The 17687-nt window shown below is 30.7% G+C and overlaps 1 protein-coding gene across 7 annotated transcripts in view; it reads right to left on the bottom strand.

Annotated features, from left to right (window-relative positions):
- The window catches only part of trio (trio Rho guanine nucleotide exchange factor), a 323623-nt gene that overhangs the window by 276012 nt on the left and 29924 nt on the right, over positions 1-17687 (bottom strand). For all 7 annotated transcript variants that reach the window (XM_088188191.1, XM_088188194.1, XM_088188195.1 and 4 more), the window contains exon 2: positions 859-1069. In XM_088188191.1, the coding sequence (XP_088044317.1) occupies positions 859-1037 (179 nt within the window). In that variant the 5' untranslated portion in view covers positions 1038-1069. The remainder of the gene's footprint in view (positions 1-858; positions 1070-17687) is intronic.

Genomic DNA, 17687 nt, shown 5'->3' with positions numbered 1-17687 from the left:
TTATCAACGTTTGTTTTTAATGTGGGAATTGAACACGTGCGCAACAAAAAAATGGTGAAGCAGCTGTTGAAATATAGCGGCGCCTCTCAATGAGTATACCACTATCGAGGAGCGCTGCGATGTGCAATTTTTTAGTTCGCACTTTAATAATAATCATTTTGTTACTGACAATTTCGAGGTAGCAGTAGCATACGTATTAGGTTTAACACTAAATTATTGCAGAAAGTGTAAATGATCGTATTTTATTTTGGAAACAGATTTTTGTTTTTAATTGCAAAACAGACACTTTCTGACTAGCAAGATGTTTATTAGCCTCAAAATAAAATTAATTTATGACATTGCATGCTCATAAAATATAAAACGGAAGAAGTGCAACTAATGCGACTAAAAACATATATTTAGTATACGGTTAAAATATGGTGAAAACTTGAATGTATAGTTTCTGCCTCAACGAGTTTTGTTTCGAAAAGTTATTCTTAGAAGATAAACCCCGCGCTTGACTTCCCATTGAAGTTACAGGCATTTTAATGTCGTGATAGACGCAGATCCTCGACTGATCCCAAAAGAAATTAGTATTGAGCAATGGAGCGTTATAAGATAACATCTTCATAAACTGAGACTTGTACATTTTTGGATCACATTGAGATAATAGCGTTTTGTGTGCAATGAGTTGATACTTTTAGAATATTAAAGTTTGCGTCAACCAATATCACATTGCCTGTTTTTAGAGATTTAAATTTATAGGACTTGAGAATACATTTTTTGAATTGTAACTATTTATATCGGAATGTGTCGGACAATTTATGTCCATTACTCTAATCCAACTGAGAATCCACATGATCACTTAAAGTAACTCACTTTGGTATGGCCATGAGGTACTGCAGGAGCCGTCGATAGTCGTCGGGCTTGGCGCGCTCTCTCCTAGGTGAGGAGGGCACCGTGAGGAGTGCGCCCCCGCGGCGGTCCCTGCCGCCGGGCAGAGCCGCCAGCCGGTCCTGCAGCAGCGGGAGCACGTCCAGCGCGCGCGCGCCGTCCATCGCGCCCGCGCGCGTGCCCGCCGGCGCCGCCACTGAAACAAAAAATAATCACGTTTTAACAAATTACAATAAATGAATAAAAAAAACACATAGCACGATAAAATAACAAATAAATTAAAATAGGACCAGCTTCTCGTAGCTGACATTGAACACATCAACGTATAATACCAGCGTATTATTCTGCGGATGGCTACGTCCATAAGCGAGTAGGTAATTCCAACATACACATATACATATAAAGCAGCGGAACCCAAAGATACCATAGTAATACTCAGTAATACGCAATGCGACTAGAATTGTTTGCAACAATGGGTTATTATAAATTTAGCTATCGTATTAAATTTAAAGCTGAAAAAAAACAATAATTTTGTATAACTAGTGAGTGACGGACAGTTGGTTAGGTACATAATTTGTTTAAATAATGGATTAAAAAATAATCACATAATATAAAAGACGCATTTTTAAATCCCTTCTGTCGTTTTCACAAAGACCAGAAATAATGGTAATGAAAAGTTGCAAAAATTTACGGAGATATATCACTTGTCCACTAAGTATTCGAAAGAATTGATATTTGAAAAAAAAACAAAACAATAATTATATATAATATTACTAGCTGCGTTACCTAGCGACAGCGAGTACATAGTTTGTTTAAATAATTGATTAAAAATATTTTCGAAAAAATTAAGTTTAATAATATAATTTCGTAAAACCCTTTCGTCGTTTTCACAAAGGCCGGAAATTATATTTACCTTTTTAAATGCTCGATAAATGGTAATGAAAATTTGTAAAAGCAAATCACGGAAAAATAGTACAAAATTAAATATTTTTTAATAATACTAATAGCATTAAAAAATATTAATATCCAACATCTCTTAGCATTACAAAATATCTAACTGAGCATATGTGCGCGTGCCCTGGCGTCAAGTAAATTAGCCAAAATCTGCGCTTACTAAATAATGTGCGCGCCCCGGCGTCAATGTATTATGTGCTTACAATTTATAATAATATTTTAAGCATAAGCATTCTTTACAATTATATGAGACAACGAACAATGCAGATCTTTCATTTTATTGGATTTTGTAAGAGTTCGATATCACTACAACAATTCTACATAATTTGAAATGTAAAAAAATCAACTTGAATTCGCGCATGGAGAGATTTTGACACAGTTTTGCTGAAAGATTGCCAACAGTGAACCGGACGGAATGAAACCAACATGATTAATATTTCACAGATTATTAATAAATATATATTTCTTACAAAGTAAATTGATAAAAACTGACAATAAAAAAATCATTAGAAAAAGAGCAGCTGTAACGTGACGTAAACAACATAGTATACAAAAAAAATTATTACACAAAGAAAAACTGCATTGTAGGTTTTTTTTAGTGGAATTAGAATATAAAATAGTAATTAATTTCTGTAAGTGACGATCAAGCGAAGATGGCGGCGAACATTTTAATGGTTTGAGTAACATTGGGCGAAATGCCATTGTAGTGTTTTTTCATAAAAAATGTTTAATTAACACATTTTTTTGCGATTGTAACACATTAATTGATTTTTAGAAGTATATGATACCTAGGTACCTAGTAACAAACTAATTGCGCAATATTTTCGTAATAATTGAAAATAAGTCATAAATATGGAAAGCGCACAGAAACTCTTACTATGTTCTAATATATTGTCATAAAGGAGCAAAAATAATGTTCTAATTCACTTATTGTAATGATTTTATTATTTTCATTTGTTGTCTCTTAATTAAATATTTGAATGATATCTGTATATTTATAACAATATACGCTAGGAATCATTTTTAGATAGTGTCCAACGAATATAATGATCGGCAGCAGAATATAAAATGTTATTTTTCATATAAAAATACGGTTAAATCTAACTAACTATACAATTTGATTATTAATATTTTTTTCTTAGATATGTAAAATAATTTCATCAAAATCCTTCAATGTATATTTTTGCAAATAAATAAAAATAAAAACGTGTAAAATATTGTATAATAATTATTAATCTGCATTTTAAAATGGATTATAATCCTAACGGAATTTATGGATATCCTTTAATTAAAACACACGTTTAATAAATTAACGGACAATGATTGATTATGTTTTAATTAAATATCATCTTCTTTAATGGTTCGTTCATTCACAAAACACTCAACTAACGAGAGCTTTCAACTGGTACATCATTATTAATAAGAACGTGCAAGCTTTTTATTTATTTAATACATTACGTTCGGATTTAAAATTTGTAGAAGTACCTAAATTCGCTTTAAAAAATAAATTTTAAATTTGAGCAAATAAAAATAGATACTTGACGTATATATGTGAGTAGTAATTAGGTAGGAAATATTTTAATTAATTCCGAAAAGTATTTTGGGAAGTAGGTTAAAAAAAATTATATACTTCTTCTCCTAAATATTTATGATCTATTGCTCTAACTTTTGAGATACAAATATTATCCGTGACATAATAGAAAATGTATTCTTAGATTACTTTTATATGGACGTATTTTGTAATAAAAAAAATAGATTGAATGCACTTATTAGGTGAGATTATTCAAAGTATATTTATTTATTTAAATACATGTGCCAATGCACCCTGCACAGAAATAAATATACATATGTATATAATAACAAAATATATGTATTATATACATGTACAGTAGTGTGCCTAAAAATCACTTCTCGAAATCGTAAATAAATGATATTTCTTGCTGGAAATCTCTGATTATTTATGTGTTTATTTAGGGTTAAGTCTGTATTGTTTTCTAGTAGTTACCAAGTCAATTAACTAACAGCTTTTGTGGAGAAAATAATTTTAAAAGTCATAATACCGAATCGCTTGAAATTAAGTGAAAGCCAATATCATTGTGTATTTGTCAATGGGGTTTTCGATGAGACAAATTTCGCAGTCTGTCAGTTGTAAGTTGCAACTTGTAACTAATCAACAGTTTAAAGAGTTAAAAAAAACATTGATTTAAGTTCAACAAATCGAGTTAAGAAAAATTACATCTTCTAGCGAATTCAATGATACAAAAACAAATAAATAATTGTGGTCACAACTCGTAAGCGTCTCAGATATAAAGATCTCATCGACCGTACCTGCTAAAAAGCCGTTATTAGCCAAAAAATGCGACAGAAACGCACGGAATGGGCTAATTGGCATAAAAATTGGACTTCTATCGATTGGAGAAGGGTGATATTCTCTGATGAGAGCAAAATTAATTTATTCGGGTTTATTGTCGTCGAAAAAGCGAAAAATACCGTGATTATTATATCCAGCCAGCTGTGCGAAATCCAGGAAGCCAAATGATCTGGGTATGCTTATCGTATTTTGGAGTGGGAAGTATACACTTTATCAACGGAACGGTAAAGACGGCAGATTACAAAATCATCCTGAATTTTTTTTTAATCCCTTCGATGAAAGAGCACCTGGACTCAAATTTTACTGAATCTTCGTAGATGATTCTGCACCGTCTTTGGGCGAAAATAGTCAGTTATATGTTTTTTAAATCAATTCTATCAATGTCTTAAAAATGAGATTAAAAAATAAAATACAACTAAATATTTATTAAAAGATTTCAGATCATAAGGAAAAATGCGGAATTAAATCTATTAAAAAATAATTAGAGTGCACAAACCATCTAGTGTATAAAAACTAAAAGAAATGATCAAAAAAATGTGGTACGAAGAACTTGACAGTATATTAACTGAAGCTTCTTAATTCATGCGCTTTCGCAATACAAATCCTAACATCTTTATTGCACATGCTTTCGATATGCATGTTTAAATCTGTAGACTTCTTGCAATAGAACACCCAAATCGGTTAGCATCCTAAGATTCCCTATCGAGCTCGACGGTTTACCGTTACATTCTTATTAGAATCCACTACTATTTGCCTCTCAGCCATACACCGTGGGGGTGTTACCCTGCACTTCTAAAGAAATATTCATCATTTTATTTGTATTATATAATAATGCTCTTTTCTTATAATAAATATAAATATTTTATTGCTTTTGGAAACAAAAATAGTAGGAATATATTTAATAATGACTATAATAATTATATTTATTTAAAATATCGTTGAAATTCCGCACAAAATTAAAAAAAATCAGATACATAAGTAGTAAAATTATGGAATGAAGTTAGTGGTATTGTAGGTTAATCAAATTTATTCATTAAACAATCCAGGACTGACGCCGATCCCCTACAAATAAAAGTGGGAGGGGTGTCGCATGCAATGAAGAAAGATAAAGCATTCTAGTTTGTGTAACGGTATTTCATCCAGACGACATGGGAATCTTATGAAGCATACGGTTATGTGACTACAATTCATCTGCTCAGCTAATTCTACGATGGTTTGAAGTGGATCTCTATGAATAATATGGTTTAAGCGGTACTCATTGAATTCCACTGGTCGTCCGGAATGCTCCATTCTTTTAGGTCGAAATTCATTCATAGCATCTTCGCCGTACACTGCGCAAATATCGCGAGCAGCTTTGGCGACTTTATTCCCTTGATTGAATGCGAGCAGAAAGGTGTCGAAATTGCTCACTTTTGTCTATTTGACATTCCATTTTGAAACCTTGTAATCAAATAAATTTACCGCAAAAGCGAATACAATATTTTGTAGAGCTAAAGATTTTAATTCGAACCACGTATAAGTTTTACCAATGTGTTTTGGATTTTTAAATTTAAAAAAACGAGCACAACTTATAATATGTTAAAATGTTAAAATCCTCAATGGAATCTATTTTAAAGAATACCGAAAGGCCATCTGCGAAACGTAATTATTTTTAATTACTTTATAGATATCGCAAATAAACAGAAGAAACATAATTGGACCGAAATTTGAACCTTGAGAACCTTGATATGTCTATGTAATCTTGTAATAATATTACTCTATTCAGAGACTTTTGGTGGCATATTATACCAAAATATGTATTCTTTCAAATGTAATTTGTTGAAAAGAATTTATATTGGTTTTGAGAATTTATTAATAATATCTTAAACTTCACTAATATTATTTATATTTCATTGTAACAGCGTACAAACAACGATACATTTATTCAGAAATAAAAACGTAATAAAAATCTCTTAATTTTTTTATAATGTATCTGTGAGTAATTGAACGTGTACAATTTTACTTGTTACACCTATCGTGTCTCTCGCTTGTGGTGCAAAACACACCGTAACAAACGCGTCTACCTGTTAAGTTTGTAATTAACGCTGGTTTGACATCAAAGTCCTTTAAATTTGAAGCACATTGTTGCGTTTGAAACAAAACTATAACCGGGAGATAGAATTTTAATTATTATGAAACACCGTTTTAAGTAATGGTAATTAGATCAACTGTATTCGAACATATTGCATATTCCATGAATAAAATATAATATTTTTAAATTCAAGTTTTCCTTTTGAGTTTATGGCTTAACCACCTTACTACAGTAAATTACACAGTATTAACGATTTTATGTTCATTATTAAATTAACGTTGATTTAATCGTATTGATTATTATTACATTTATTTTGTTAATGACCGCATTTTAACGTCGCTTTATTTATGGTCATCAACTAGTGTCATCTACCACCATTACCAACCATCAGTGGTGGTTACGCGAAATTTTGCTAATGCTGCTTTTGCAGCTTCATACAAATCTGTGAAAAAACGCGCCCTTCAGTGAAACTAGGAAAGTCAATTTTTCAGTAAAATTAAATTCGAGTACAATTCCTCTAATCTATCAAACGTCACTGCTTTCATCTAAAGCTATGGAATAATACTTAAAAGTATCTTATTAGTAGAGGATTTTTTATTATAGCGAGTATTTTAAAATATTTAATGACGAATACAACAGTAAAGAATGGTTTATGAAAAACGAATGAAACAAGTTTATTGAGGGCAATCTGCAAATCAAAAGTGTTTTCATTTAAAACGGGAGACGAAAATGTATATCTGTGGTCTTTATTTCATTGTAAAAATAATTTCAACGACGAGATTGATAATAGATTGGTCTTCATCAACAGGTGCTTTATGATATATACATACACATAAAAAGCATCCCTGCTCAAACTTCCTTGACGTAAATATTACTAGTTAAAACACTTTGCTTAAACTAATATTGTATGTATAAGGGACATCCGCAGGGCAATAAGAGCTGGAAAATAACATGACACTTGACAATGTTGAAATGTAGCCAATAAATAACGCTTTACAAATAAGATAGCTCATAGTGAAGGGGTTTATGGGTACTTCGTTATATTTCTCCAGAATATCACAATTTTACCTCCCATAACTTCAAGATGCCGCGTAATTCTTTTTGAAAGCTCTGCTTTCTATAATAAATATATTGAGGAACGAAATATATCGATTCAAATATAACTAAACAAAATGTACCGTGCCAAAGTTTTTCGCAATAGTATGAATTTGCCTTAAGATATAATATATTCTTACAATGCTGGTTTCACTTATCGATTTTTTCGTCAATTCTCGAGAAATTATGAAATTTAAAAAAATATGTGAATTGAATAATACATAATATTATTTAATATATCTTTATATTATTTATGAACAGAGAACTGGATGATCGTTGAAGAGAACAATAATCAAAAGACCAGAACGTCCAGTTACGAAGGAATTTCGGGCTACTGTATTTATACCGGAATCGTCGAGAAAATTGGCAATGGTAGCTGTTGCTACTTTACATTTTTCATATTTCGAACAAGATATAGATTAAAACTTATCTTTGGATTATTGAAAAACGAGAGTAAAGTTCGCCGCATCAAATCTACCGATTTCAACGCGGAGCGATTTCTTTTTATCTGATTATTAATGCAATTCTTAGATTTTCAAAGCAAAGAGAAGACCAATTGGATTGAGAAAATATTTTTTAGCATTTTTTACCGTTCAAATATTTCCGACATTTATTAAGAGCTTTCAAGAAAGCTTGCACATTTTTAAACATCTGACACGAACCCACCCATTTTAAAATATTCGCACAAATTTAATTTTAACGCAAAAGGCTATAGAACTGAGAACTCTCGATTTAGCATTTTTCGAGAAATTCTCTATTTTATTTAAATACCTGATTTACTAAAAAAAATCTAAAGTTTTGTACCGTTATAGACATAAAAGAGTGAGACTATAAAATGCATTTGTGAATCTATAAACGCTAGTGTTATTCCTGCTCCCGATCATGAGTTAGGTCGCTCGCTCGTGCCATCACATCCGGAATTACAGATAATCCTGCCGCATTGGAGAAAGCGCACATAGATGTACATTTTAGAAAACTATTTAAAGATTTTTTAGTAACTTTAATATACATATGTACATCTAAAAAGATCTATGAATGAATTTATCAAATATTTTATTCGTATTTTAATCAAAATCAGTCATATGTCGGATATTGATTCAATACTTTACATACACATTTTAGATTATGGCCGAAAGGTACAAATTAGAGTATTACGCGAATTTTGTGTGCTTTGGGCCGATAAGGGTTGAGTGGTTTTTGAACGATCTAACTCTCTCACATATACATACGTACGTTATGCAATACAGATTACTACTATTCGATTTTTTTATATTATTTCATGTTAATCATAAACACATTAGTAAATACTATTTTATATAACTTGTTAATAAATATACTTAAGTATCGTTTGATAATTGATCTAGGAAATAGAACAAATATTATTAAAGCTGAATAGGTTTTGATTTTTTTATAAATAATAATGTTATTTCACATAATTGCATGCACCTACCGTGAAGTGCTAACGCTAACGATATCGTTCATTTTACGCGTTTACGTTTTATTAAGTTTTATTATTGTATATAACAGTTATTTGTGTTAGAATATTATTCACGTAACATACAAATGGTATATTATACAAATTGTTTTTTTTTTAGGTTTCACGCTCTGATTGGTCCGTATGCTTGTTATTTTTCTAGAAATTAACCATTAATTTCACTAAATTTTATTTTCTGTTCGCACGTCAGAACGAAATTTCGATTAAAATTTAAAATTAAATGCGGTTTTAATTTTAATGATTTAATATTCGTTTTAAACTGCACCCTTTCGATATGCATAAATTTCAAAGGTTAAACCCTCGAACGGATATTTTGTGTCAGCTTGTTTGGGAAATTAATAGATGATATCGGTTTAGAATAAATGTTTATTTTCATTGTATGAATCTGTGCAAGGTGGATAAATATAAAAAAATAGATATAGATCGTGGATGTATTTAAAAGTTGGTCATGAAGCACACAATTTTATTGTTGGTATTTTGTTCATACATACACATGTGTAAGACAATATTAGGGAAGTTTGGTGAGATCGATAAATATATACATATATATAGTTTTAATACTATAGATTTATACACTTTTACAAATAGTATCCAAAAAGGCAAGCATATTGACAATTCAAATTTATTATTATGATGCTTCTTAGTGTAGTATATTGTCCTTAATATCGTTTTATCCTGGACTTCGCAACGCCAGTTGATAATGTCAAATGTTCGGAAGCTTACAATAAGTTAACCGCTTTGCATGCTACGAGTGGTCCGGCCCACCTTAAGAATTGTATTTTGATATACATGTTTGATGACGCCGTTCTTTCAATATAACTCGTTGCTATATTGACGCTACTGAAAACCTACCACAGAATATATGGCTTAAAAGCAGGGCTGTGGAGTCGGAGTCGGAGTTGGAGTCGTGGAGTCGTGGTGTTTTGGCCGGAGTTGGAGTCGGAGTCGGAGTCGTGAAAAATGAGCGACTCCAAGCATTTTTTAAATTATGAAATTTATGAATTTTTAATTGCGTAATAATGAATGTGTATAACGTATGAATATTAAACGTGTAGAAAAACACCAAAAATACCTGATAAAATTAAACTTTTTTGAGTCGGAGTCGGAGTGGAGTCGTGTTGTTGATAAATATCGGAATCGGAGTCGGAGTCGGAGTCGTGTTTTTTTTAACGACTCCACAGCCCTGCTTAAAAGTTTTAAGTGGCTGATGCTGTTTTCACGTCTCACACCCGTATACCATCAGAAACGGTGCTTTTACGATGCATGTGTAATCAGAGACCAATCATTACACCAAGCTAATTAACTTATGTGAAGTCAGTTAGTCATTATGCTAAACCTGAATACAAACAATCAAAACTCTAAATTTCCGTTATTAAATCAGAATCTTGCCAAAAAGGGATCCATTGAGCTGCTTTTTATTATAAAACGCATATCAGATGCGTTTTATAATATAATAAACCGTAAATAAAAATATAAGAACATAGTGCCAAAGCACATATGTATTGCTTTAGATACTCAAGACTACATAACAATAGTTCCAGATCTTTAGCTAAATATATTAAAATTAGCACATCTTTTTACACATTAAATATAAAATGTTGTTTATTTTTTTGCCCTTAATTTGAACCATTTTTATTTTTATTATATTGTATCTAATTACAAAAAAACATGACAATGTTTATAAACTAGTAAAAAGTAGTGTATATAATATAATAGTATGTTTGTTAAATTAATTTATTATATAATATATATATTGAGAAACCAAATGACTTGTGTAAAGAAAGCGTTACCAAGCACTATCTTTCTGGCAGCAACAATTGCTTCCTTCTGTAGAAATATTTAATTTTTTTGTGATTCCTCTTTAATAACAAGGAGGACTTCGCTTTGCATTGGAGCCATATAAATATTATGTAAAAATACCATCATGATGGATTGTAGAAAGCTACATACAAATCAAATGTTTACGTTAGTGATAGTAACATATTTGATGGGTTAGCTAAGTTGTAAAAGAGTTCCGGGACTAAATGCAATTAGGAAACTGCTATTGAGCTCCAAAGAGGGGGAATAAGCCAACGCTATTGACCTTAATCTGGATGACCGTTTCGGCGAGGCATTGGATTTTGCAGATTTGAGTGACGCTGAAACGTAAAAACAGACCGTTAACGGACTCAGCAGAGATGGGGTGCCAAAGTCAACCCCGCGCATGCTCTAAAAAAATCCCCGTCTACAATTAAACGCACGCACGCATCTTAATATGTTGTGGGGTAGAAAAAACAATATGCCATAATGGCCGAGAGCGTTTTAGAAATATTTCTGGCGGTTCGATCTTCGGGTACAGAAGTTTGGGGTCGCGTAACAAACGGACCGCGGGGCGCTCCACTGGCGGATCGATTGGTGGGGTCGGCGGGGGGATGGGGGCCGGTGTCGCTTCCTCGACCACTCCGCCCCCCGGGGGCGCCGCGGGGACGCTGCGACGCAAGTTGCACAACTATTGTAAGTTTGAATGGTTTTCGCGGACATAGTTTGAGTGGCGGGTGGTCGAGGGGTTCGCGAGAGTTGACTTGTGCCATCACGCGCCGCCTTTGACGTTATTATTTCACTCGGTATCTTTCCGTTAAAATCCGATGATTTCAGTAACTATTGTTTTACTTTCAGGGCAAATTTGAGATTACTTTATTTGGACATTGTTTCAAAACTGCATTACTGATTTATCAGATAATAATCCATAATTATATTTAACTAATATACTTTATTTTTTAAGCCAAAAATATTCAACATGTTTTTTAAATTGAAATATTGTGAAATTAAAAATGCGATATTTTCGAATTTATTTAATTAAAATAAGCTCCAATCCAGGGGCGTATATTCAGGGTGTGCTAGGTGTGCGGCGCACACCCGCAAAACCATCTAAAATATAAATTTAGAAATTTAGAAAATTTAGGGCATAAAGCGACATCATTTTGCATACAGTAGTATGCAAAATTATAAAATTTTAATATGCAGTGTATAGTATGCATTGGCATTTGTCATTCGCTCTGAACGTTTCCGCGCGAGCGATCGTTTTGGAACAACACATATAACGCGCCGACCTTGCGCGCGGCCGCCGACAAAAGTAAATTGTTCCGAGATTTAACGGCTGAAGTCGATCTGTCGGCTGGCAGCGCTCAGTAGTAAAATTGGTCTCGAATTTGGTGCGCGTACTTCAAAAACTCTTGCGTCCGTCGCTGCTTTTTTATTACACTATATCACAATAACAGGTCACTCATTTTTTATATTTTGGCGTAAAATAGTTTATTATCTTATTTACATATAATCAATATTTAATTTTCTATTCTAGATTATATTTTTTTATTTACCCCAATAATGATGAAGAATACTGTTGAAGATATTCTGAATAATCCATTTTCAAAAAGAAGTTATGAAATTAAATTGAAGATAATCAAAATTGGCCAACCACGTCACCTCTTCCCAATTTATTTATGGTTTGCAAGCCAAAGTACTCGAAGTTTATCCACTGGCCATTTTTACACACTGCTATGCTCATATGTTGAATTTAACATTACAACAAGGTCTTTCCAATATAAAAGTGTGCAAATCATTCTTTCAAACTTTAAATGGATTGTCTGCATTATTTTCGAAATCTTCCAAACGAATAAATGCTTTACAAGAGTTCGTAGCTAGAAGACTTCCTTCTGTTACACCTACAAGATGGAATTATACATCACGGTTAAGTAACACAGTGCAAAAATACAGAAATGAATTTACGGACTTTTTTCGAGACGTCGTGAAAAATTGTGAACTATGGGACCCCGACACTGTAATAAAAGCACGAGGTTTTCTTAGCTTTTTGGAAGATTTTGAAACAAGAAAACTTCTCCACATATTTTCAAACCTTTTTGGAAAAACTGATGTGTTATACAACATTTTACAATCTAAATCTTTTGACATATTATATTGCTGTAAGAAAGTTACTGAAATTTTGCAACAACTCAGACATGAACAGGAAAATAATTATGAAACATTATGGGATTCTTATGTAACGGAAGAAAATTATCCAAGACTGAGTAATGATTTGCTTGTTGAAGAAAAGCACGCGTTTAGCCAACTATTTAATACAATAGTTGATAATATATGTAAGCAAATTAAAAACCGTTTTTCTTCAATGTCCATATTGGAATATTTTCACCTTCTGGAGAAAAAAAAATATGAGCAATATTAACCCGCCGTTGGTCGCGCGAGTATTGCATACGCCGTTGGTCGCGCCTGAGCGAATAGCCGCCTCTCAGTTCTTTATGTTTTTAAGTTTAAATATCGAATATTTATTATTTTTTTTTATTTTTGGTATATTTTAGTGTTGTATATATAAAATAAATAAATTCTTTAAAACTTTTATTTACATAAGAAAAAGAAGAAAAATAAAATAATAAATATTTTAAAAGTAAAATATAATTTTTTTAGATATATGTTTAAAACTTTAAAAATAACATGAAAAAATATATATTCTTTTTGACCTTGATTACTTTATTACTTAGTTATGCAATCTGGACATAATGCCGATGAATATTCTTTGCATATTGGGTTATAGCACATGTGGCATTTTATGGTGATTTTGCGATTTTTTTCCTAGGGCAAAAATTACATTTTGGACGATTCTATTCACTTGGTTTTGTGTGATGAATTATCGTAGTGTCAGGTTTCTCTCCTAAATACTGCTATATTTTTATTTGCAAACTTTGCGATAAATTTGTTTAAATTATCTAAAGGATCGAAAAAAAAATTTAAAATATTTTTTTTATACTATGTATCAATAGAGTTAAATAAAATATATTTATAAAATAAATTAAAAACATAATAATAACAACAAAAAAGTAAATAATAATAAAAAGAAACTAAAAAAAAAAAAATTTCCAGCACGAATCTAACCCGCGTAAATAACGTTTTCTCTCGATCCTTGATATAACACAACTAATACGCAAAACCAAATGTATATCGAATTAGTAAACACGTGTTTGAGCCTGCAATATTGAAGAAAACTTAATTCTTGAAAAGTAGAGGGACCCGCAAGTTAATATAATGCATACAAAAAAAACGGCATCAAAAAAACCGATAGGGTGAGCGCTGCGCCGCCGTGCGACCAACGGCGGGTTAAGGAAAATTTCCAAATGAATTACTTACCAAACTGCAACAATTCTATGGAACATTATTTGATTATATAAGTTTAAAAAATGAGCTTGCTGTTCTTTATCATTTGCCTGAATTTGCAGAGAAATCTGTTCATGAACTTGTACAATTTATGAACACAAATAATCTTGAGTCAGGTTTTCAGGAAATAGATAAACTAGGCAAACTAATATTAACTCTTCCAAGCAGTACTGCTTCAGCAGAACGTTCATTTTCTGCTCTGAAACGAATTAATAATTGTTATCGAAGTACCCAAGGCCAAGAAAGGCTATGTGGCCTTAGCTTGATTTCAATAGAAAAAGGGATCCTTATGGATATTAAAAAGAAGAGCACTTTTTATGACAGCGTGATAGAAAAATTTATGATCAAAGAAAGAAGATTAGATTTTATATATAAATAATTATAATTTTATGTTTATTGGAAATTTGATATTTTTATATAATAATATTTTAGATTAGGTTTGATGTTTATTTATTTATTTATATATGGGAAAAAGCTGTAAGGCAGTTTAGGCATGCCAAAACCTCGGCTAATAAAAATGAAAAAATGTACGTTTTTTTTTTATTTTTATAGCACACCCAATATTAACACCCACCGTACGCCACTGCTCCAATCACTCATTTTTTTGACTCTATAAATCCTCGAACCCTTAATTACTTCCGCCTGGTCTCGGAACATTTTATTCTGCAAAATAATTTTAAGTGGCGGAATAGGTGAAAATCTATCAGCGAGAGATCAAGTGAATATTGCGGCAAAATTTTGTAATTTCTATAATTTAATTTGCAAATAGGGATTATTGTTGTGCAAAATAATTGGTTCATATTTGTTTATTAAAATTCGCTATTATGTTTTGTTCATGACAATATGAAATAGCAGTAATTGATTTGCCTGGCTTAAAATAATAATAAAGAACCACCTTTTTAGCGGTCCACCAAACAGTGACCATTATCTTTTTTTGATGCAATGATGGCTTAGATGCGTGTCCTGGAGCATCGTCTGCATTCGATCATTACCCAGATCGTTTTCTGTTATCGTACAGAATCCACTTTCGTATAAAAAATGGATTTTTACGTTTCAAATCATTAACAAGGAATACCCCTCCAAAAGTCTTAGTTTTTGACCGTCGGTTAATTCGTGCGGTACCCACTTGTTTAGCTTTTTGACCTTTCCCATTGAAAAGAGGTAGCGAAAGCGCGTATTTTCGTATGTGGATTAGCTTCCATCATAGTTTTTAATTTTCTTCGATTATACGGTTTTTGGTCTTCTCTGAACGTCTTGTTAATATTTTTACCTATAACAGCTGCATCATGTCCCAAGCTAAACTTTATTATACATACTAGATATATGATATACACATATCATTAAATCATTAACACAATAATATATCAAATTTAATAATGGTTGTAGACACTGAAAAGTTTATAAAAATTATGTTTTGATTTAAATTAAATGATTTTAAATATATTTTTTAAATAATAGATTTAAAAGTTAAAATATTAAAGATGTATGGGTATATAGTTATTTAAATAAAATTTTGAGAGCAAAAATAAACTTATTATAAGAAAACATGTATAATTATTTCTTAATTCTTGATTTAAATGAAATATAGAATTGAATCTGGGAAGTAAAAAGCGTATGTTCAATAAAATATATAAGTAAGCAGAAGGGAGGGGGTTCCTAAGATTCAGTGGTTAAATTAGAATTTTGAAAAAAGTGGTACTTAAAAATTAATTACATCCGTTGCTTTAAATATTATTTGTTAAAAAACTATCATGGTTGATAAATTCATCAGTTTTAAAATATTCGTAGAATAACGGATAAGCAATTTGATAACCTTTATTGCACCGCATATTAAACTAATGTAATTTTTATAATAGTGTATCTAAGAAAGATTTAATTTTAGTGACAATATATAAATTTTAAAATCCACTGACAATTCAATTATGTGATGAAACCAATGTAAGATGGAAAAAAATATACTTTGTGCAGCACCCATTTGCCAAGCTTTTTGATGGATTACTAACTATCAACCTTTGTGATATGTTGGGTTCGGTTCTGATTTAATTGACTTCTTCGGTTGGGCGTTATCAACTTAAAAAATACACAAATATTAACTTTATTAACTCTTTTAATCTTTAATTCTCTAAACCAATTTTAGGTAAAATTAATAATAAAACCGGACTTGATGTTACAGACAAAAAATAACGTAAAAACAACTAAATTACTCGTGAATTGAAAAAAATCATAAATCGTAAGTATTGTCCTAACAACCTAGTTAATAGGTCCTAGTACAACTAAAGTAATACAATAAACGGTGTATTATTTATATTCATACTTTAAAATTAAGGTTAAACTTTATATTTTTAATTCTCTCAGTTCAATCTACAAATGGAAAAAAACATAATTTTCATGATTAACAAGAGATTTTCGTACAATAACTTTCTCCGCGTTCATTAATGTTAACATAGAACGCCAAATTACAGATATGTTCTTTTTATCTCAAGAATATGTTTACGAGGAAATACGTTCGCTATCATGTCATGTCAGTCATAAAAAAGTTCCAAACGTCGGTAATTTATTGCTGCTCCTCATTATATTTATCAAAGAAGATCCACATAATAATAATAATAATAATAATAATAATAACACAAATATATTAATATTATATAATTATCTTTCATTTTTTATTATTATGTACAGAGCTAAAATTATTTACACCGAACGTTCAAATTCAATTACGATGCGCGGTTAATTGATTAACGATTCGGTTAAAAACAACAAAGTAAATAAATTGTTTTTGGAACGTTTAAAAAATTCGATGTTGAATTACATAAATATTAAAACTAACAAAAATATAAATTATTTTTTTTATCAAGAACAGAACATTTCATATGCATAATGCACTCATTTAAAGTTCTTCATATCAAGTTCTAGGTTGTAGTTAGTGAAGGGTTTGAGGATGTTCTTGTTACGTGTTAGTATACTTGAAAACAGTAATTCAAACCAAAATAGTATTATTTTACACTATGTTTCTATACATATCATTTATACATTTATATAATTTGTGATTGACGTTTCAATCTGAACTTTGACAATCATCATAAACATAGGTCATTTTGGTTATAGGTTCGGTATATATCAAATTCAATGCTCTTTAAAATCAGTTTATGCTATGATTTTAAAAGAGCATTGATCGATCACCTGAAAATACCGGGTTAAATTACTATATAAAATATTAAATAATTATTTAAATTATTTATTACATAATTATTGCGGAAACAAATATTGCTAGCACAAAAACTACAGACTCGAAAATTCTGAACATTTTTTTTTCAATTAATATTCTACACACTTTGAGAAAAAAATAATAACATAAAACATAACGAGTACACAAATTATATAATATTAAATTTAAGAAAATAATAAATGGCAATGTATACATTCACAATCAAGAAATAATCTCAACAATAGAACTTAAAAAAATATTGTACTCAAACTAAAATATGTAGATAATTCAATATTTCAGAAATAGCAGATAGAGAGATAGTTTTTCATACTTCTTTTTTAAATTTAGTCAGTGTAATTTTACATTTGATAATATTAATCTGTAGCAAGTATTTTTTATGTTGTTATATTTTGTGGTATAT

Source organism: Plectrocnemia conspersa, unplaced genomic scaffold (genome assembly GCF_051122295.1).
Source record: "Plectrocnemia conspersa isolate PC_06_02 unplaced genomic scaffold, ASM5112229v1 ptg000006l, whole genome shotgun sequence".
Taxonomy (NCBI): domain Eukaryota; kingdom Metazoa; phylum Arthropoda; class Insecta; order Trichoptera; family Polycentropodidae; genus Plectrocnemia; species Plectrocnemia conspersa.
The sequence above is the reverse complement of the archived record's forward strand: the minus strand, read 5'-3'. Positions and strand labels throughout refer to the sequence as shown.